Raw genomic sequence first — 23,780 nt, 5'->3', positions numbered from 1 at the left:
AATAGTCTCCCATTCTCTTGGCTTGGATGTCTTGGAATTTATTAGGCACTTGACTCTTGGTCAAACTCTTATAAAAAAAAGTCTCAAGAAAATCTCTCTCTTAAGATTTTCAAGGAAAGTGACAACTGACTGCTAAAAAAAAAAAAAAAATTCCCAAAATGCAGTGAAATAGTTTTAGATTAAAGTAAATTTGCCGAGACCCTAAACACTGCTAGGCTGCCAGTGAGCAGCGTGGATGTCAACTCGCTGGCGCGCATCTGTATGAACTACAATTCCCATCGTACACCGCGCCATTTCACCGCTAAACTACAATTATGCCTTCGTCATTTCCGTCAGCACAGGTGCTGGATTTCGGACTTTGTAGTTCATGCCAACTTCTCGTTTTAGTCGCCATTTTGATAAGAAGACAGTGTGCCTGGATCGACTGCTTTGACTCTGGCATTATGATATGGTATCTGAAATAAATTAAAAGGATAACGCGTCAAGCCAATTGAGCGTCAAGTTTTTATGTATTTCACTATCTGCCTTGTTCCTACTGTCGGTGCTCGGGAAGAGGAAGTGACGTACATCCGGTGTAATGGCGGCGCGGTGGAGCTTTAGGTAATTATCGAACTCCGTGGAGTCCCCGTAGGCAGCGAAGCGGAGTGGGGGTGGCGGGTCCCCGGGTCGGGTGGAAAGTGAAAGATCCTGAGGAGTGGGTGCGGGCTCACTGATACGGCTGTGAGCGGCTTTGGAGTGTGCGTGTGTCTTCCCGCCACGCTCGGGCCCGCGAGAGGGGTGTGAGAGTGGCTGGGTCCGAGGAGTCCAAGTGGGTGGGGAGGGAATGGGCTGCCGTGAACTAACTGACTGCCTGAGCGGACCGGCTGACCTTCCTTGTGAGGTTCCTGCAGCTATCTGAAGTCCTGCACCAACGCTGGTGCTCTGTTGTTTCGTGTGCAGTGTGTTTTATACTTAGAGCCTCTGGAGTCCATTGGGCTTGCCAAAGCCCCTTTCCCAGTGCCCTGGTCCCAGGGCCGGGGAGTGGGATTAATGAGCTCTAGTTGATTAAAAGTTAGTTGAAGTACTTGCACTCTTACGCCTCTTTCCGGCGTTATATCCCTTTGGCTATTTGTTTTAAATTTCATTAGCGGTTTCTTTTTCATTTATTTGCCCTGTAAATACTGATAGTTTCTAGAGTTTAGTTTTGAAGACACTTCGCTTCTCTTGTGTCCTCTTCATCTGTCATTCTTGATCCTTCCATAACTTGAACTATCTCCAATGAGGTAATAACTGCTAAACTTGGGTGTCCAGACTCCACCTCTCTAAGGAGCTTTGGGTCCTATAACACAGCATTATAGAACGGAAATATAATCGTTAATTTCACTGAGTTTAACTGCAAAAACTACCATACCTATTTCCACTTAGTCCTAACAATTCTTTTGAGGTAATTGGAGAAGGCAGGATTTGGAGAAAGGCTATTCTAGATGCAAGAATTAGGTAAGAGTTTACTTTGCATTTTTGGATGTGCAGAGACTCGAAATAGCAGATAAACAAGCAAACTTGGTCCTCAGCAGATCAGTTAACCTAGCTCTTATCCGTATTTAGACTTATCTTGTTGTAGGATTGCTTGTGAATTCAGGAGTTAACACAGATTATCCTACTATGCAAGGGCAGATTTAAAATTGACATTAAAAGTGTGGTTTTGACCGGGAGAGGAGAAGCCTTGTTACAGGCCTTATCAGTAGGTTGAGGAAAGCTACTTTTGTTGGTCCTGGGTGATGGACTAGTAGACCAAAGATTTCAGTTTTATTTAGCTATTATTAGGTCTATCACTTGGAGCAAGTTACTTAAAGTCTCTATTGTCAGCTTCATCATCTGAAAACATGTAGGTAATAATACAATACCTGCCTCACTGTGTTGTCTTTTTTTGAGTATAAAGAAAATAATGCAGATGAGGCACTGAGCACAGTGCGTGATATACAGTGTTAGCTTTGTATTATTGTAAATTGCTACTATGATACAGTTGATGAGTTCTGTCTGTGCCTCAGTTCTTGCCCTCTGGGTCTGAGTGTTGTCTTTCCACCTTTAAGTGTCCTTCCACCCAGGCTGGAGTGCAGTGGCGGGATGTTGGCTCGCTGCAAGCTCCGCCTTCTGAGTTCTTGCCGTTCTCCTACCTCAGCCTCCCGAGTAGCTGGGACTACAGGCACCAGCCACCACGCCCTGCTAATTTTTTTTATTTTTAGTAGAGACAGGGTTTCACCATGTTAGCCAGGATGGTGTCTATCTCCTAACCTCGTGATCCACCCACCTCGGCCTCCCAAAGTGCTGGGATTACAGGGTGAGGCGCTGCGCTCGGCCAGTGCCCTTCTAGTTTTAAGTGTCCATGCCACTTTTATGGAGTCTTACCCAACTCAGTCGACTGGGGCTCTGAGACTGTCTTGATTATAAGTTAAAGGGCCAAGAACTTTGATCTAATACCCTGGTCTAGTGGTTCCAAAAATGTAGTCTCCTGAATCAGCAACATCTCTTTGAAGCTTGTTAGCAATGTAAATTACTGGGCTTCACCCAGTTCTGTTGAATCAGAAACGTGGAAATGCAGGCCCAACAGTGTTTTTTTTTTTTTTTTTTTGCGCCAAAGCATTCGAGTGATTCTCATGCCAGTTAGTTTGAGAACTTCTGCTCTAGCCCATCTTTTAGGGGCATGCTATGGTTCATCCTCCCCCTGTCCTCAGAATCAGGTTTGTTGCCCTCCTTGCTCCAAAGTACTTGATCCATGGCCAGCCAGTATTTATTATTATGCCACCACATCCTTCCCTGCTTTGGATAGATTACCTCCAATCACTTTTTGGAGTTCTGACACTTCCTAGACTACCTGTTTTTTCTAAGCGAGCTTTCTTAGCTCTATTAGCTTTCCCAGCTGTTGAATTTTTAGAAGTTAATTCTTCTGGTGGGGCGCGATGGCTCATGCCTGCATTCCCGGCACTTTGGGAGGCCACGGTAGGTGGATCACTTGAGATCAGCAGTTCGAGACCAGCCTGGCCAACATGGTGAAACCCTGTCTCTACTAAAAATACAAAGAAATTTAGCAGGGTGTGGTGCTGTGCGTTTGTAGCCCCAGCTACTCGGGTGGCTGAGGCACGAGAATCACTTGAACCTGGAGGCGGAGGTTGCGGTGAGCCGAGATCACTCCACTGCACTCCAGCTTGGGTGATAAAGTGAGCCTCTGTCTCAAGAAAAAGAAGAAGAAGAAAAAGAAAAGAAGTTAACTCTCCTTCCCCATGATTGAACATTGTTGAATGACCTATAGTGGCTTGTACCTGAGACCACCCAGAAGACAGCACAGTGACACATTTTGTATTTCAAATGCCCTTGCCTTAACTTGAATAATAATTTCAGTTTATTGTCCACCTGTATTTAGATGGAATTTTGTACTACCTCTCATATCCCTAACTTGGTCATGGTTTGTTCATGGTGCCTGGAGCTAGTCCAAGAAAGAAGTGGCTATTAGTAATACATCTGATCCGACTTATAACTTTGAAGGCTCCCTTGTTGAATTTCCCCACTTTTCTGTTTATCTGAGCATGGGAGGGTGGTGGAACTGTAAAGCCAGAGAGCATACTAGTTTTGGCAAACTCCCAGACTTATGCTTTTTCTCAGTATATACATTTCCCAAGTGGACATTGGAAGAGACATTTGAATGCCTATAACAAAGTGCAAACTTTAAGCGTGGATTAAAGCAAGCCTTTACTATATATAGTCCAGTTAATAAGTCTTTCCTAGTGAACAGATACCAAAAACGGGGTATGCTGCCTTGGCCTTGGGACATATAAACTCCTGTAGAATGGATTAGCTAGTGGGAAGGATGAACTCAGTGGCAACTCATGTTTAACCTGTCTTTCAGCCTAACTTATAAATGGTTGGAGCTAGACAGATTCAGCACTTCCATCTGAAAAGTTACCCCTGTGAATCCCTGAAATAGTCTGTCAGTGTAGCTTTATTTTAGACCTGGCTACAGGAGCCTTTGTAGTAGAATGCAGTGCTTACATGTCTAGGGGCTCAGTTTCTCTATGGAGGCCAACACCTCCAAGTTTTCCTTAAACCAGAATGTGGTTTACTAAGTGGCTCTCTAATTAAATAATCAGGTGACTTTCAAAGCTGTGCCATGAAAATTGGCAGAATGTATTCACCCATGTACTTAATTAGGCAAGCTGAGGAACAGATTTGGGGCAGGAGAGAGTGGTTTGAATGTATGATGAAGGCATATGGCATATTCAGTAATTAGGGTTGATTTTATAAGTTGAAAGAACTGCACCTTCAGGGATAGATTTCCTTTTGCAGTTCCTGCAAAGGAACTAGTATTTTGTTCATCTCACTCAACGAAGTGTTTTCAAGCTGCCTGCTCCACAGGTTAACGTGGAGTGAAGACTAATAGGGAGTGGCATCTGATAGTGCTGTCTTGATGCACTAAGACTTGGAAATCTTAGTATTTCCAAGAAGTAGGAGTTAATAGGTGAGACAAGGCTGCTGTTGTATTCCTTGATGAGCAAGTTGTCAAAAGGGCATTGTAGGGACTTCTGTGTGGGAAGAAATAGGAGTAATCGCAGAAATCTACACTCCCCATTTTTTTATTTAATTTTAGAGTTGGAACTTACTAAGTAGCAGACACTGTCCTAGGTTCTGGATATGTAGCAGTGACCAAAAACCTTGAGGATCCAGCGTCCTCATACAGAGGCTTTCATAGTTTAGCTTAATGAGTCTCTCATGTTCCATCTTATTCATGTTCAGTTTTTCATATACACCCTGGAATCCCCAAATCCTCTGTCTCTGAGTCTTTACACATGCTTATTTTATTTCCTGAATGACCTTTTCCCCCTTTCTATGTGGATAATTGCTACTTGGTCTTCAAGACTCAGCTTCGAGACCTGCTTCTTTCTGTATGTCCCAAACCCTCTTTTCCAGTAAAACTTTGTTTATAACATTGTTGTAGCACTTAGACATTTCTTCTTTACCTGAGGACAGAGTCCTCAATGCCTTGTCTGCTGTGTAATGTATATGTCTCCCCACCATACGTAGGCACTGCCTTCAGTAAAGACCATGACTGTACTTTCTTTCTCTTGGCTTCATAATTCCTCATTTTCTCTGTAAGCACTTTTCTTTTTTCTTCTTCTTTTACTATTTTTTTGAGATGGGATCTCACTATGTTGCCCAGGCTAGGACTCTAGGCACATGCCACTGCACCCAGCTTTTCTCAGCCATTGAATGTAAATATCAATTATGGCCCTAGCCTAAATGGAAACTTCCCCCAGCCTCCTATATACAGTGACAGAATGAGGAGAAAACATGGGCAGATTTGATAGAATCAATAGGATTTGGTGACTTACGGGGAGTAAGGAAAAGGAAATTGCCCCCTGGGAAGCTTTGTAAGTCATATCTTAGAAGAATTGCTGATTTGAGATGGGGAGAAGGAAATAATGAGTTCCAGTGTGGATTTCTTTAGTTCAAATGGCCTTTGACACATCCACATAGAGGTTTCCTGTAGCCAATTGGACATAATGATTTGGAACTTCAGAGAAGATTGGCTGGAGTAAAAAGTTGTTTTCACATGTTAATTGAAGCTATGGGGATGGAGATGATCTTCTACAGAGAATATGGAGAAAGAAAAGATAAGGACTATTCATTCGTTCATTTAACAAATGTGTATTGAAAGCCTCTAGTGTTGGGTTGTCTCTAGTGTAGCAGTGAACAATGAACAAAACATAAATTCACAAGCAAAGATTAAACTCTCAGGCATAATAAATAATAAAGGGGTGGACAAATGAAGGTGGTGTCCCTGTAAGTTGACAAGTGAGAACTTCAAGAAGGGGATTATGTGCCAAGTGCTAGAGCATTGTTCCAGAAAAGAAGGAAGCCACCCGTGGATTTAGCAACAAGAAGTTATTGTGTAACATTGGTAAGTGTTGTGAAGTAGTGGGAAGGGAAAGCCAAATTACAGTGGGTAGGAGAGGTTAAGAATTAGAGACAACAGACTGGACATGGTGGCTCACTCCAGTAGTCCCAGCACTTTGGGATGCCCAAGTGGGCGGATCACTTGAGGTCAGGAGTTCGAGACCAGTCTGGCCAACATGGGGAAATCCCGTCTCTACTAAAAATACAAAAAATTAGCTGGGCATGGTGGTGCACACCTGTAATCCTAACTATTCAGGAAGCTGAGGCATGAGAATCACTTGAACCTGGGCGGTGGAGGCTGCAGTGAGCTGAGATCATGCCACTGCACTCCAGCCTGGGTGACAGTCAGACTCTGTCTCAAAAAAAAAAAAAAGGTTAGCAGCATCAAGTGTGAACTTACACATCAACATATCAAAAAATAGCTGTGTAGGGATGAAACAGTAGAAATAGAGAAGGGGCAGGATGAAGGGAATTTGCCCCATAAATATCATAATTTATTTTTAAATGAATCATTAAAAAGTTCAACATGTAGGATTTTTCTTTAAAACCAACTTAAATAGAAATCAGTACTGTACTGTAAATCAAGAGACAGCTGATTAGAATGTTGAAACTAACAAAAATAGACAGATTCCTGTTCTCATAGATCCTGCGTTCTGTTGAAAAGGAGCACATTGGGGAATCTTCCTATGCATTAAAAAAATTAAAAAAATTAATAGTATTTCCAAATGATTGTATTACTTAACTCTTTGGTTACTTAAACAGCCTAAGATGGACTAGCTTCATGATATAGGAAATGAATGGGGGGTAATACTACCACCCAATTTATAATGTGAAGATTTCAGTATAAATAATGGTATCATTGGGTTCATTAAAATGTCTTTTTTTTTTTCACTCATCCGTGTCTTACTGTTTTAAAGTGTCTCAAAATTTGGGTTGTCTCCTCTCCACAGAGTTGCAGACCAGTCAAATGCTTTTATATTACTTATTTCTTACAGAAAACGATGTCCAGAACTATCTGCACAACTTCCAGCCCTGTACTAGAACCCGGCAGTCTAGTCATTCAAATGGTTATGAGTTAGAGAGCACACCTGGTGTATGCAATGACCAGGAAGCAAAACGGAGTACAGCTCTGCAACTCTTTATTTGTAATTCTTGGAGCCAGAAGTGTTTTGACTTCAGTATCTTGTAGTTTTTAGAAAACTGCAGTACCTATACTACATATTAAGTAATCCCCCTTTTGAGGTCTGGAGCAGCATCCTCTAATCAAGCATATTAATATTTCTGCACTGTATCAAGTGACATTAAGTATCAAGTCAGTGTATGCTAAGTTTTGCTGTCAAGTGAGTTGCCATATGCTTAAGGATAATCTTTGTATTTTCAGAGCTTTACGGAGTTTAGAACTGCCGATAAGGGATTGCCAACCTGTACCTGGTGACTTTTCTAGAAAGAGACAGGAGTATTTTGACTCTTTTATTTTCTTGAAATTGTGATTCTATGCTGACATCAAATTATAACTTTTTGGCCTTATGTGGTATATCATGAGGCAAATTTTTCACTAATATGTAAATATTTTTAAGAAGGGAAAAAAATAACAAGAAACGGTTTTTCTAAACAAATAAGTTTTCCTTCAGTACAGATATGGAAAGTATATAGCAATCTTGTTTTATATTGTTCAAGAGCAAAGCCAATCTGTTATTCCTGGTTGTTCCCTGAGAAGGAAAATCTGTTCATCTGTTCCTTGGGGGCTTGGCTCTTGTTGAGGTATTTTCTGAGAATTCCATTATCTCCCCTCCCGTTGTATTTTGGCATTTAGAATAATTTTAAGACAGTTTTTATTTTGTATTGTGTAATATTACCACTTTCCCCATTGGGCAACTAAGGTGTTTTTATTATTTGTTTTTGTTTTAAATATGAACTCTGTTAAAATGTTTGAAATTCACCAAACCTGTTGTTACTATTTAGAAGCCGGAGGAGCTAACTAAAGGTAATTCACTGTTGATTCCCCCTTCCTTTAGCAATTTTACGATAGTATGTTTCAGCAAGTTCCTCTAACTTGAACTGAGGACACCAAAGTGACAATGGTAGAAGTGTTTTGCTACTGAAATCATCTGGAAAGCAGTGCATTTCAGCCATTAGTTGAACATTTTCTCATTTTCTTAATTTTTGAGATAATTGTAGAATTCACCATTTTTTGGTTAACAATCTGAAGTACTTATAAATGCTATTAAATATTTTGCTTTCTAATGCTTGATGAAACTGAGAGAAAAACTGTCACTTTTTTAATAGTGCTCTCGTGAGTACTATATCTCCTATTGGAAAATATCCTTTCTTCAGGAGAGCAGGTGTGGTTTTGTTGAGTTGCTTTCTTGGGAGAAGGGGACAGAAATTTAATAATTCACCATAAAATTCACATAGTGATGCTTAGAAGAGCAGAGAGTGCTGTAAACTCTAGATAAATTGCTCTCATTTCAGGAATTTCCAATTAGTATAAGTATTAGCATGCATATGTTGAACTCAGAATTTCCAAACAGGCATATTCTGTATAAATCTGTACAATGACAATACTGTATTCATTTTTTGTTAGAACTATGATAGCAGTCTACTTTACCATATTGTCATTTTCACACTTACATTTTGAGACATGGAAATGTAACAGATTGTACTTTATTGCCATAAATTATTTGCTGATGAAGATTGAAAGGGGAAAGATGATATCGATCAGAAAGAAAACTCATTAAATTTAAATATGTAAGGTAACTTGAAATGAAATGCACAGAAATTGCTTGTTTTGAAATGTATAAGTAGGTTGGGAAGAGGAACTGGGTTTAATACCCCAGGAGAATAGCAAAGGAAAATGCTAAATCTTGTGCAATAGGGTCAAATGATTTTTTATTTTTATTTTTTGCTCATAGTATATCTAGTCACAGTGAATTCTAGGTATGCTAAATTAAATAAAGGAATGCTTAAAATTACTATGAATGTTTGAAAAGAAGTAGTGCTTCGTTATATTAAATCACAGTCTTTGCTATCTGGAACTTTGAATGAATGGATCAATTAAGGCTAGGATAATTTTCTGGATAGTAGTCTGTACTTATTTACATTTTATAATTTACCATTTTGGCTTCAATTCATTCGTGTGGGCGTTTTCATTGGGACACGATATATGGCTTTGGCATCAGATAAACCTGGCTTTGAATTTTAGCTTCTGCCATTTACTAGGTGTAATTTGCTTGGAGAAATTGCTTGAATTTGCTGTGCTTCATTTGTTTCACTGAAAAACATGGCTTAAAAAAAAATCACCAGAGCAGGGTAATTATGAGGATTGAGTAAGATTGTATAAGTAATTATAAATTGTGGCCATAATTTCTCAGGTTTAAAAAACACTTCTTACCTGTGAATTGTTAAGAATTAATTCATTTGGAATTTCTGTGTCCCTTTCCAATTGATCTACGACTAAGTTCTTCACTATGAAGTAGGTAGGATGTGGGGTCTCTCTATTTTGCCTAAGTGGCTTATGGTTTGAGAACAAATTGAGAACCTGTTTCTTATGTAGAACTGAAAAACTGAGGAGACTTGGGGAAAAGTTGGATTTTGGAATTATCTTGGGAATACTTTCATAAATCAAGTATGCATGGGTTTCTCCTGTACTTTCTGCCCATTTTCTGATTTAGTCAGTCAGCGGTGGGCCCCAATATATGTACAAGTAATTCTCCTCTCATGCATTTTTTTCTTGATTTGGGTTGTTTTTAATATAGTGATATCAAACTAGTTTTACACTGTTAAGTAGTGATTTAAAACTGATGTGTAGGCAAAAAACCCAGCCTGTCACCTTGCTTGAGTGGCTTAGTGTTTTGCTTATCGTTATAGATTTGTTTCTTATACCTAGAATGTAAACTTCATGTGAACAGGAGATTTTGTTGGAGTAGTTCATTGCTGCCTGTCCAATGCCTAGAAAGATGCTGGGCAAATAGCAGAAGTGCTGCAAGTATTATTTGTTGGGGAACAAGTGTATGTATAAATAACACTGGATTTAAAGGTAGTGAAGGATATGTTAGAAATGTTAAATGGTTGTGCTAGTAGAGGTAGGGAAAAAAATACCAATATCTTTGAGCAGATGTAAGTAGAGTAAAGTTTTGAGTTTATGGCTCTCTAAACCTTTATAGCCATTAAAAACAGGACCTTTGGAAAGAATCATGCAATTTGGTTTCAACAGAGTCATCTTGTTGAGGCAAATGGTCCTAAAATCCAGCTGAGATAAGGGTTATCCCTACAGGGATCTCATCTTCAGGTGAGGGAGGGGGTAGCCTCTGTTTTAAATATTTTTAAAATTCTATTTTAATTTGTAGGCTTTTAAGCTATATTTTGTACATTTTTTTTTTAGTCATTACTCTAGGAAACAGTATATATATCCTTAACTTTTCATGTGCTACTTAGAGTCGATAATGTATCACCTCACAAAAGATGTAGAAACATTGCATAGTGTAGATCCATTTTGATCGCTAATTCTATATACTATACATATATATACTCTGGCTACATATATTATAACCCCTTAAGACATAATTTTTGCTGTAAAGAGTCCTATGTATTTTAGATAAATTAAAACAGTATTTTGTATTTCCTGAGAAAGGTATCATTTACAGTATTCTTCATTTCTTTCTGAAAAACAGTTTCTATCTAGTATCATTTCCCTTTAGCTTGAAGAACTTATATTAGCATTTTTTGTAGTGCAGGTTTGCTGGTAATAAATTCTCTTAGTTTCTCTTAGTTGTTTTTTGTTTAATCAGTAAATGTGTTCATTTTGTCTTCCTTTAAAGAGTGCTTTTTCTGGAATTCTAGGTTAACTGTTTTTTATCTTTTAACACTTTTAAAAATTGTTTCACTATTTTCAAGTCTCTCTAGTTTCTTTTTCAAATTTTTTAATATAAAAATATGTAGAGATGTAATTTACCATCTTTACCATGTTTAAGTGTACAGTTCAGTGGTAATAAATACATTTATACTCCTTTTATTTCCTTCATCCTCCACACCCCACTCCCCTTTCCGGCCTCTGATAACCACCAGTCTGCTTTATCTTCATGAGATCCAGTAAGTTTTTAGCTTCATATAAGTGAGAACATGGTCTATTTAGTTTCTGATGAGAAGTCAGCAGTAATTTGAATTGTTATTTCCTTGTATATAATATGTTGTTTTTTTCTTTTCTGCTCTCAAGATTTTTCTCTTTATCTTTGGCTTTAACTATTAACCATTCTGTTAAGCGTATTCAGTGAATTTTTTATTTCATATATTTTTCAGTTGTAGAATTTGTTTGGTTCTATTTTATCATTTCTCTTGGCTGAAATTTCCCAGGCATATTTTTCTTTGCATCGTTCCATATGTTTTAAAAACCATGCTTTAAAACCCTTGTATACTAATTCCAGGATCTGGGTCATCTCAGCATTGATCTGTTTTGATTGTCCTTCCCCTTAAGATTTGGCCACGTTTTTTAAATGTTATTTTTAATTGTCTCCTAAATATTGTTATTTTTATGTTATAGAGACTCTGGTTTCCTTACATTCCTTTAAGGAGTGGTAACATTTTAGGGAGTTAACTTGGTTGGACTTAAATTGCAAACTCTAGTCTCTTTAGCAACAGTTCAAATCTTAGTTCAGTTCTTGGCAGGAATCTGTCTTGTACATGTGTTGGTTCAGAGATAGAGATGTGGGAACATTTTATACCCAGCATATGGGGTTCCCCTCCACTGACTCTCTTCCCTCCTGGATTCCCCGCTCAGTTTCCAGCAGCTGTGGTTGTCTCAGATTCTGTCCACTTGTTCTTCAAATGAGAATGGCTGCAGCTTTTCATCAGTTTTAGCCACCCTTACGTGGTACAGACTGCAGCTTGCCCTCAGACTAAAGCTATATTAAATGGAATAACTCACTCATATTACTCCTTTCTCAGGGCATCTACTCTCCTCTAGACTGAGCCTGCTTTTGTTCATTCTCCAGTGCCTTCAGGTGGATGTTGTATGTTTTGTTAGGAGTTTATGGTTGTTATCGGTGAAAGGATTGGGTTCAGTAGGAACTTCCTAGCCATTTCAGAAGTGGAAGTTCAGTTACAGTTTTAAAAAACTTGTTCAGAAGTGCCACATAAACTACCCAGTGTGGCCCTGGGAATCAAAACACCCTTATTATTTAAGTTCTTAGGGGAAAATAGTGTAATTTTTCTATGTATGAAACTTTGTAGTCTCGAACCTCTCTTTCCCCTTTGAAGCACGTTTTTTATTTGACTTTTCATAACAGGCTTATTAAGATAGTAACTCTTGCATGGTATCAGAATAGACGGTTAAAGTTAGAGGTGCATGCCTCTCCTCTCTGCTACTGTCACAGAGTCTGATTTTATGAAGTGTTTTACATAACTTATTCTGGATTTTCTCAATTATTTATGTAAGGTATAGCATCCAGTAGGAAAAGTTACTCTGAAACTAAGTTCAAACAATAATGTCACAGTTGTGGGCATAATAAGATCCTAGATAGGCTAGTCTGTGCGCATTAGAATTTAGGACCCAGAGTAACCTTTTGTTGTTGTTGTTGTTGTTGTTGTTTTTGAGATGGAGTCTGGCTCTGTCACCCAGGCTGGAGTGCAGTGGCGCAATCTCGGCTCCATGTAAGCTCCGCCTCCCTGGTTCATGCCATTCTCCTGCCTCAGCCTCCTGAGTAGCTGGGACTACAGGCGCCCGCCACTAAGCCTGGCTAATTTTTTGTTTTTTTTTTTTTAGTAGAGATGGGGTTTCACCATGTTACCCAGGATGGTGTCGATCTCCTGGCCTCGTGATCCACCCGCCTTGGCCTCCCAAATTGCTGATAAACTTTAAAAAGATACATAAAAAAAAGATTTGGGTACAACTTGCCAGCCAAAAACAAGGTTGAGCTTTCTAAACAACTGCAACTAATTGAAGAAAGAGCCTATTAATAAGCATATTACGTAAAGTTACTCACATTTGTCTATTTAACTATAGGCCTCGTACATAAGCAGTGATGTGCTTTAGATTGCAGTTATATTTTATAGATTGTTAAGTTTGCCTTTACTAACCATGACACCATGCCAACCATGGTAATAGAAACATTTCTTGACTTAGTAATTTGTATACATCCCCATCTGCATTAAATGATAGCAGCTCTGTATCACTTTATAATATCAAGACTATTTGTATGTGTGTGCTGGTGAAAGGAATACTTAACAGGGTGTCCTTTTTGTAGGTTTCTAGTTGTACGTCTAACTGGTATTATAATTTAGTTATTATAATTATAATTGAAATGGCCTATCTGACTTTCAGTGTTCTCTTTTAAAAAAAAGAATTGGACCAGATAATCTGTTACACCCTTTCTGACACTCAAATTAATTTTTTTCCAGTTGTATTCAGTTATTTTGGTACTAAGCACATTGCTTTCTCTGCATTCTCTGTATCTTTTAATCCTTTTATTTTGTTTTCTATTTTATTTTTGGGATTTCGTTGCCTTATACTATAAACCATTTAGATATGTACTTCCAATAAAATATTTGAATGCAAGTTCTTTGTGAACATAAGTATCAATGTAGCATCTTGCACAAAATTACTAAAATTTACTTAGAATATTAAAAGACATCTGAAAATTTTAGATGTAATGCTGATGACTAGGTTTATTCTGAGCCAAATACTTAGTTCTCCTATGTGCATATATCTGAAGCTTTGTGCCATTAATGGATCACATTGAGGCATAATTATTGTAGTTTAGCACCTTAAATTTCTATGTGGATTATATTTATTTCTTAATGATCATTATTGCAAGGATATTGGGTATTTCATTCTTAGTCTATATAGAAACATTGGATTTTTATACTCAGTTTTTATAGTTTCTCTTCTGTCATTGTTTCCTCAGTTTTTTAAAAAAATAATACCACACTGCTATTTTATGATGTACGTATATATCTCCCTCACTGTGAGAACATTTTAAATAAAATTATAGGACATCTCTTTTTCAATTAACTTTTGTTCCCCTTGGTCCTTAGAATAAAACCTATTTGCTCTCTTGTTCATGGATTTTTTTCCTACTTATATGTGTTAGGTATACATTATTATGTGTAACTGCTTAAGGATTTTTAAATTATTTAGTTATTATATTTGTTTTATGGATTTAGAAAAATAAGGCGGTCAAATGTCCATTGTGTAGAAGAAAAATCATTTTACACACTTTATTAGTGTTAACAAAGCTTTCTTTGGTATATTTTGTAGGTGATGTTTGCAGACAGAAAAAGCAAACTGTCAAGGAATTCAGAGCATTGAGTACTTGTTCTTTGGACCAGTTTGAGGAGTCTTTGATTTATTGGACCAACTGGCAACAGAAAATGAAAAGTAGTGTGGCACAGATAAAAGTAAGTGTTTGAAACTTAAAACAGAGGATGTAAACTTATAGTCATTTACCTATTACTTAAATATAAATGCATTTATGTAATTAGGACATTAGAGCCAGACAGTAGAGTGGCACTTAGATTGATGCAAAAGCAATTGCAGTTTTTGCAGTTTTAAAAACCACAATTACTTTTTGCACCAACCTAATACATCCATCTAACTGAAACAATTTTAAATGCAGATACTTAGCTCTGTGTAAGTATTAGTGCGCATGAGGGCAGTTGAGAGAACATACAATAGTGTGTGTACGTGTGTGCGCGTGCATGTGTATGTGTACACTTGGATGCATGCATCAGGGCCTGCATATATGTTGTGAGTGATCACATGTAAAAGAAAAACAAGTGACAGTGCAGGGAAATCTCTGCGTATCTGTTTACAATGTGAGCCTCTTTTTGCGTATTTCTTATGAATAGGTGGTCTCTTTATTCTGTGCTGTACTTTAGACAGTGTGTGTTCATTTATTTAACAAATGCATATTGAGTTCTAGTGATTGTTCTAAGAACTTTGAACAAAATAGTGAATAAAACAAATACTTGTTTTCGTGGAGTTTACATTATAGTTGTTGTAGGGAGGAGACAAATTATAAACTTGATAAGTTATATAGTATGTTAGAATGTTAAGTAATAGAATTGTCCTGTGGAGAAAAGAAGTATAATAGGGTAGGGGGATTCAAAATTGAGGGGCTGCAGTTTTTAATAGAGGAGTGAGTAGAGCCCATTGAAAAGATAGCCATTTGAGCAGAGACTTGAAAATGTGAGAGTTAACTGTGCCGCTATCTGGGGGAAAGAGTGTGCCTGGCAAAAGGAACAGCAAAGACAAAGAATCTAGAGTGGAGCAGGTATCAGAAGGGGAGAATTGTAGCAGGTGAGGTCAGGGCAGTAATAGGGACCAGTAATTCCATCTGCTTTCAAAACTTCTGCCTGTGAGTGGACTTGGCAGGAGAGCAAACTACTCAACTTCCTTCTCTTTCCAGTTGCATGGATTTAAAACAGGACATCACTTTTTGGGCCGTGGAATCAGTAAAGGGGGAACTGTATTTTTATTTGTTTATAAATGTAGGCACTCCTCCCTTCCTCTCCTCTTACAGCTGTGCACACCTAAAGTTCCTTCTTTAATGAGAAGCAATAGATTGCAAGCTCCTTGACAGTAGGCCCTGTGGTAGGTGCTTATTAAGCTGAACTGATAGACTTGTAGAGTACGGCAGCCTCTGCTGCAATCTTTTCCAACCTCTGTCAAGTGTGAGAAGACACCCACCTCCCTGCTAGGTAGACGTCCAGCCTTTGCTTGCATATCTCTTTTGGCACAGGGCTCACAGTTTCCTAAGGTAGTTCCATCTGTCAGTAACCCTTGTATATTGTTCTGAAATCAGCCTTTTGGGGGCTTGTACTCATTGGTCTATTGTTACTTAAACAGTTAATTTATTGAGGACCTAGTAGGTGGCAGGTTCTGTGTTAGGAGCTGGGGACATAAAGAAAGGAGACCTTGTGCAGAACTGGCTCTTGACATAGCCGTGTTAGACAAGAGCACTCAGATCTTTACACTAATGCCTTTTACTCAAAGGGAGAAATGTTTAGCCTTTCTCAGACTCCTCTTTTGGTTCCTCTTAGCCTCTGCTTCTCCACACTTCCCTCTTGTGGCCCAGATGGGTCTCGGTGGCATTTTCTCCCCCAGCCTGTGAGTGGGTGACTTCATTTAGCATGCCCTTGACACTTAGTGGCTTGGTTCTCCCTGCCAGCTCTCTTTGGTCTGCTTCCATTTCTCTCCTTTGTGTTAGCCACAAATGGGTCCACTAGCTGGGTTGATGCTCATTCTTTCTTTAGGTGAAGCTCAGCTCTTCCTTTGATGTTCTGAGGACTCACCTGTTAGGTTCATAAGGCTTCAACTGAGAATCCCCTGTTTTTGCCTTGAACCTTACTGTAGCTTCCTTAGCAAGCTCCCTACCTCTTCCAGCCCCTCCTCCCTCTTTCTCTTAAAGTCTAATGGATCCTGAAAGCCACTGGACTCAGGCTTCTTGTTCCCCTTGTCTCCTTATACTGCTCCCTCTGCGTTGTTGGGGACTATGAGTTACTGCATGATGTCATCATATTTGTTTTGCTTCATGAACAATTTATAAAAATTTTAAAGGTAATTCTGACTGTATGGTATTTTCAACTACTGCACTGACTTACAATCTAAACTCTGTGATGAAAGAAATGGGAAATTCAGGTTCTTAATATTTGATTCATACCCAAAAGTGATTTTTAACTTGGTGAAATCCTATTCATCTACCAAAGCCAAATTCAAGTCCCGGTTTTCCCACTTTCATCCCTTAGCACTCTTTGCTACAGTGATTGTTTCCTACTCAAGATCTCCTTTTAGCACTTAGTATGTGTGCCAGTCATTTGTTACTTGATCATATTTATGAAATCCTTCTTCTTCACAACTTCAATATTTTTGGTCTCTTCCTCTTGCTCACAACAGATGTTGCGGAGATGTGTTAAAAATCATTAGCACAGAATTGGGGCCTTCTCCTTAATGTAATCAAAATAATTTTTTTGCCTTGTAAAAGAAAAAGGAGGTAATGCAGTTTTATTGTTCTCTGTCTTCTCCCCTCTCCTCTCCCCCGCCACCCCCCCCGCCACCTTCTTCTTCTGCCTCTCTCTCTCTCTCTGTCTCTCTGTCTCACTCACTCTCATTTTGGGGAACATATAATCTGATGTGTTTAATTATGGAAATTTTTATAAGCCTCTCTGTCTCCTACAAGACCATAAGCTCCTTGGCCTTTCTTATCTATTGTAACCTTCAGAATGTCTACACAGGAAGGACTATGTTTTGTAATAAATGATCAGTATAAATATTGTGTTTTATGTTACTGTTGAATTTAATAAATCTCATGCTCTTTATTTGACCTAAGAGCTTTATTTGAAGTTTTATGGAAACCTATGTCATATATATTGAACAATTCTATTTCACGGTGTTGCTAAGTGAAATAAGTTTTAAAACTTTCTTATATTAGACACAGAATTTCAAAATGGTTGAATTTAGTGCAGAGTAACAGCTAAACTATGGTTACTTTAAATCATCAATTTGATTACATGCTTATTCACCTATATAGATTAGGTAGTGGATACTATTCAAAAAATTCAGTAGTTAATGAGACTATTTTGCATTGTACTTGTGATTTTGTTAGACTCAAACTGCTGTTAATTAGATAGTCATAAAATCAGAGGAAGTTGGATCTTATATTTCTACTCAGAATAATTTTCTATTTTAAAATATATCCTTTCTGCATTAAGGAGGCAAGCACGTAAGTTTGCAGAACAGTTACTCATTGATTTAGTTTATCTTAGATTTCAAGATTAAGGTATGTTAAATGCTATTTTTCTTTACAGTATGGTTAATTAAAATTATTTTAAATCTTAAAAAAAGGCTTGTCAGTATTTGAATGTTGACCAGTTATATAAAAAATTTTACCTATATACAGAGGTAAACGTTTTGGTTCCTTAATGTATTTGGATTTTTTAATTAGGATACAGTCTCCAACTGGATGGTTCACATCTCTGTCTCATGTCAATCTCATGTTACATGAAGTTACTTATTTGTATATTGATAGGAGATAGGAGGTACAAATCTTTTTTCAAAAGATTTGGAATAGTGCTTATACCCTAAAGTAATGTTCGATTCCCTAGAACCTACCACAGTATAATACATATCAGACACTCAATTGATGTTTGTTGAAAACAAAAACTAATTTTTTTAAATTTTTTATTTTATTTTTATTTTTTTGAGAGACAGAGTCTCGCTGTCTCACTCTGTTGCCCAGACTGGAGTGCAGTGGCGCGATCTCGGCTCACTACAAGCTCTGCCTCCTGGGTTCATGCCATTTTCCTGCCTCAACCTTCTGAGTAGCTGGGACTACAGATGCCCACCACCACGTCTGGCTAATTTTTTTGTATTTTTTAGTAGAGATGGTATTTCACTATGTTAGCCAGGATGGTCTCGATCTCTTGACCTCATGATCCGCTCACCTCGGCCTCCCAAAATGCTGGGATTGCAGGCATAAGCCACTGCGCCCAGCCAAAAATGAACTTTATATTATAAACATGTTAGAGTCAGTTTCTTCCCACTATTTTACCCGGTACTGAAGTTGTGGTTTTCATAAGCCAACGGAGATAGGAGGTAAGTACAATATCGTGTCTGAGGCAAGGAGATCACTTGAGCCTGGGTGATTGAGTCTGCAGTGAGGCGTGATTGTGCCACTACACTCCAGCCTAGGCAACGGAGCGAGACCCTGTCTCAAAAAATAATAATAATAATAATAAAAATTACAACTTACTACATAGAAGTAAAATGTAAACTAGGTGTCATCGAAAATTTGAGAATTATCTTTTTCTACTTTGAATTATTTTGGCTAGAAAGAAGTATTTGGTCCAGCAAAGGCGTAAGAATGATACAATTAATTTTAGGGACTCCGTGGAAAGGGTCGGGAAGGGTAGCGGTGGCGGTTAGGGATAAAAGGTTACACGTTGGGGTACAGTGTACATTATTCATGTGATGGGTGCACACAGTCTCAGAAATCACCACTAAAGAACTTAACCGTGTAACCAAACGCCACCTGTTCCCCATAAAACTATTGAAATAAAAAATAAAATAAAAAGAAATAAAAAATGGAATAGAAAAAAAAAAAGAAGTATTTGGTCCATAATGAAAACAGGTGCCTGCCACAGACAGGCCCATCTGGGATGGTCTGAAAATTTCGTTTTATCTTACAGATTGTTTAGGTTACATGAATTATTTTTAATGATTTAAAAAATGTTTTGATACAATTTCTAAAGTACTTCCAACTTTCTAAGCCATGTGTTTCAGTCTATGTTTTTTAACATAAATAATTTTTGGAATGTTTTCTCCTTTTTTTCCTCTTTTAAAGCCTTCTTCTGGTCATGACAGAAGGGAAAACTTGAATTCATATCAGAAGAACTCCTCTCCAGAAGACAGGTAAATAGTTTAATGTGCTCTGAATGCAATGTAAATTTTTTTTTTTTTTTGAGATGGAGTCTCGCTGTGCTGCACAGGCTGGAGTGCAGTGGCGCATGGTCTCTGCTCACTGCAAGCTCTGCCTCCTGGGTTCATGCCATTCTCCTGCCTCAGCCTCCCAAGTAGCTGGGACTACAGGTGCCCGCCTCCATGCCCAGCTAATTTTTTGTACTTTTTTTAGTAGAGACGGGGTTTCACCATATTAGCCAGGATGATCTCGATCTCCTGACCTCGTGATCCGCCCGCCTCAGCTGCAATGTAAATTTTTATAGTAAGGTTTATGTAATAATTTAGCTCTTAGATTTCTGATTTTAGGGTGGATAACTTCTTTTTAATGGTTTTATAGCCAATATTACTTGAATGGGCTGTAGGAGAAATCATCCTTAAATGACTCTTCTAGGAGTTTCTAGTAAATAATTACAGATTTTATGTAATTTTTATATGAAAGGGAGTAATTTTTAATGTTTCAAATACTAATGGAATGAAAGTGTAAAATGGAAATCTGAGTTGAAATTACACTATTTAGAAGTGCTGCTTTTGTTACTGTTAGTATTATCCCTTACATGTACATAGCTCTGTATTGTCTTTAAAATGTTTTTATATAGATTACATCAGGGGTCCCCAACTCCCAGAGCCATGGACCAGGCCACACAGCAGGAGGTGAGCAGCAGGCCTACCAGCATTCCTGCCTGAGCTCCACCTCCTGTCAGATCACCTGTGGCATTCCATTCTCATAAGAGCACAAACCCTATTGTGAACTGCGCATGCAAGGGATCTAGGTTGTGTGTTCCTTATTAGAATCTAATGCCTGATGATCTGAGGTGGAGCAGTTTCATCCTGAAACCATCCCCTCACCCGCCACCATCTGTGGAAAAATTGTCTTCCACAAAACTGGTCCCTGGTGCCAAAAAGGTTTGGGACTGCTGGATTATATCATATTATAATTATGTTAAGATCAGCGATCCAAAAATGTTACCATTAATGTGCATTATGAATTCATATTAGCACTATAATTATCTCATTTTTGATCATTGAAAGACCATTAAGCATATGGTCTATTAAAAATAATGACTGTAAAAGTAATTTTTTATGCCCATTAAAAATGATTTATGAAGGAAGAAGTACCCTTCAGACTTACTTTCAGTTGTCTAAGCTTTCTTACTCCATATGTACTTTGTTATTCTACTCTGCTAAATATCTCTAAAAACTTTGCTTTGTGAACATCAAGTTAATTGTCCTGATTCATGATTACTTACTACCTTTCACCAACTGCCTACTGCCTATATATTAAAAATAATAATAATAATAACTCTTTACACACAGACACATACGCACACAGGTATATGTGTGTATAACTTAATTGTAGATGTGTATATAAAATATGGATTATGTTACTATGTATCTATTATGTATATGTTTAACTTCCCTTAAGGTTCTCTGATTTTATTGACTTTTAAGATTCAAATAATAGATCTGATGCTATCCATCCTTGTTTGCTAATAATTTCAATCCATTCTCATTGCTATCCAATAATACATTTTAAAATTAGCAGCTGATGAATATGATCTTTTGGTGTGGAATTAAACTGATCCTTATGGAGGCCAACCAGTGACATTGGTCTCATACATTCAGTGTTTTGATAAACAAGCCAACTAAGCAAAAGCAGTCATTTTTGGATAGTCTTTTTCATGCTAACTATATATGATATCCAAATATATATGTCTCTTACTAAGAACAAAGTGAACCAGGATAATTCACTAAACAAATAAGTTTGATTAAGTGAATCCTAGGAGTTGTTTGCTGTGTACAAACTGAAAGCTTCTGTAATTCTGATGGAATGAATGGGTGTTAGCAAAATGAGCTGTTAAGAACAGTTTGACAAGATGTTGTTCAGTCAGAGAGTTGCTTTGCCCTTACCAATATATGACTATCCTAAATAAATATATGACTTACCAATATATAGTTGTTTTTAATTTGCAACTTGGTTTTCTTATGTTAGATATGCAGAACAAGAAAGATCTCCCCGGGATAGAGATTACTTTGATTACAGCAGATCAGACTATGAGCGTTCAAGAAGAGGACATTCTTATGATAGTAGCATGGAGTCACGGTTAGTGTTGGGAATGTCTTAACTTGTAGAAAATTATATTTGTTTAAACTTTCTTTATGCTATATTTATAATAAAACCAAAAAAAGTAGTAGCCAGTATTAATTGGATGTTCTTAGGTGCCAGGCTTTCTAATAAGGGCTTCATGTGAATTAACTTGTTATTGCAGCAAATACGTGAAGTAGATACTATTATGTCTGCTTTACAACTGAAGAAACTGAGGCCTAGAGAAGTTTAGTAATTTGTTCATGTTGTGAAACATAATAGTGGCAAGCCCATGTCTGTCTGACTGTAAAGCCCAGGCTCATTCATTATATTGTACTGCAAGAGGGGTTAGCTTATGTGATTTTTTGAGATTTTTTACTAAATGAAAGAAATTGATACTATATGATATACAGTGGTCTAAAGTTACTTTCCTGCATAATGGCAGAGGGACATTGAGACTAAAGTTTCCAATTTGTATTTTTTTCCTACATGTAAAGGATTCTTACTTGAGCTTTAGAGAACTTGGTTACCCACCTCTTCCTCTGGCTAACAAGACTTACAAGATTTACTTGGTTGAGAAATGAGCAAGGGAACTGAATGGAAGGCAGATAGCAAGAAACATTGGAATGAGAGTGTTTGCAAACTCTTAGGGGTAATATTTAAGAAGAGTCAGACATTAAGTGCCATTCACATTTCATTGAAAACTTGGCAGAGTATTATAACCCCTTGTTATTGATTTGTATTTATTTTCAATTCTTTTTCTCTCATAGAAATTAGTAATAGTTTTTACAATGAGAATACATTGGTCCCCACTTATCCATGGGGAATGTGTTCCAGGACGCCAGTGGATGCCTGAAACTGCGGATAATACCTGAACCATATATATATACTATGTTTTTTCCAATACATACATACTTATGATAAAGTTTAATTTATAAATTAGGCATAGTGAAAGATTAACAACAGTAACTAATACTAAAATAGAACAATTATAAGAATATACTCTAATAAAAATTATGTGAATGTGGTCTCCCTCTCTCAAAATATCTTACTGTACTGTAGTCACTTATTTTTGGACTGTTGGTTAACCACTGGTGGCGGAAGCCTTGGAAAGTGAAACCACAGGTAAGGGGTGACTACTGTATTAGAAAGATGTCGGCGTTTTAAACATTCCCATTAAAACTTCACTAAAGGGCCTCTGTGTTTGCTCAGGAGAAAGTATAATGGAATTAAAAGTTACTTAGTACATGTGGGGAGAGACTCTCCAGGTAGAAGTAATGGTAGTCTCAAAGAAAGTAGTGGGACAGATACTTGAGATGCTCAATATAGGGAAGAGATGTTAACTAGAATTCTGCAGATGGACATACTCTCAAGTACTTAAAACAGAAGTCACTGTATGAATAGTATTCCCTTAACTTGCATGTATCTTTGCTTAGGAGAGGAGTAGTGATGCAGACAATTTCCAGGTCATTTGAAATTGACTTTGGAATGTCTATATTTTAGACTTTTTAATGAGGCAGTGTTGCACAGTAGAAAGAGAATAGTCTCCATGTACATGCAGATTAGAGTTCAAGTTTTAGTTACTAGTTATGGAAGTTTGGTGAAATTTCTTAACAGATTTCTTCTGAGCCTCAGTTTCCTCATCTATAAGATGATGATAACATGCATCTTGTCTGGTTGTTTAGGTTTAAAAATAGTATCTGTCCTACTACCATGTCTGAACATAGTAGATACTAAAAAAATTATAACTTATTTAAAATATTAGTTTCTTGAGCATATCAGTTTGAGTAGTGATAAGCGGTGAACTGGTGGGACTTTATATAGAAAACAGTGGAAGAGTTCAGGTGAACTATTGTTGAACGTGGTCGATTCTGAATGTATTTCTAATTAATCTTGCAAAACTAACATTATTTTAGTATTTTATAAAGGAACTATGATTTGTCTCTCTAACAACCATTTTCATTATCCCTTCAAAGACAACTTTCTGCCTTTGTCATTATTTTCATAAAACCAGCTTTCTCCTGATTTTCCTGTATTCCCTTGTTAGTCATCTAGTTTCTAAAACTTGGCTCTCATGTTTTATTGTTCACTAAGATCTATATCTTTTTTGATGTTTCTCAGATATTATCCACCCCTTTACCACCAATATTATATCCCCCACAGGAATTTTGACCAAATTCCTCTGCAGTTTGAAGTTTGGAGCTAAGCACATTCTTTGATATCTACAGCCAAAAATTTCCTTCTCATCACTTTCTAGTATATACCTAATCCTATAATGTCAGATTATATTAACCTTCAAAATCCAGGTTTGTCTACTGTCAC

The 23,780-nt window shown here is 37.5% G+C and overlaps 1 protein-coding gene across 1 annotated transcript in view; it reads left to right on the top strand.

The window, feature by feature from the left end:
* The first annotated feature begins 393 nt into the window (after nt 1-393).
* Nucleotides 394-23,780, top strand: part of CWC22 (CWC22 spliceosome associated protein homolog) — a 62,811-nt gene continuing 39,424 nt past the window's right edge. Inside the window, exons 1-4 of the mRNA XM_007965529.3 lie at nt 394-600; nt 14,177-14,316; nt 19,260-19,327; nt 21,366-21,476. Of these exons, the coding sequence (XP_007963720.3) occupies nt 14,290-14,316; nt 19,260-19,327; nt 21,366-21,476 (206 nt within the window). The 5' untranslated portion in view covers nt 394-600; nt 14,177-14,289. The remainder of the gene's footprint in view (nt 601-14,176; nt 14,317-19,259; nt 19,328-21,365; nt 21,477-23,780) is intronic.

Source organism: Chlorocebus sabaeus, chromosome 10 (genome assembly GCF_047675955.1).
Source record: "Chlorocebus sabaeus isolate Y175 chromosome 10, mChlSab1.0.hap1, whole genome shotgun sequence".
NCBI lineage: Eukaryota > Metazoa > Chordata > Mammalia > Primates > Cercopithecidae > Chlorocebus > Chlorocebus sabaeus.
This window is presented reverse-complemented; position numbering and strand designations above follow the sequence as displayed.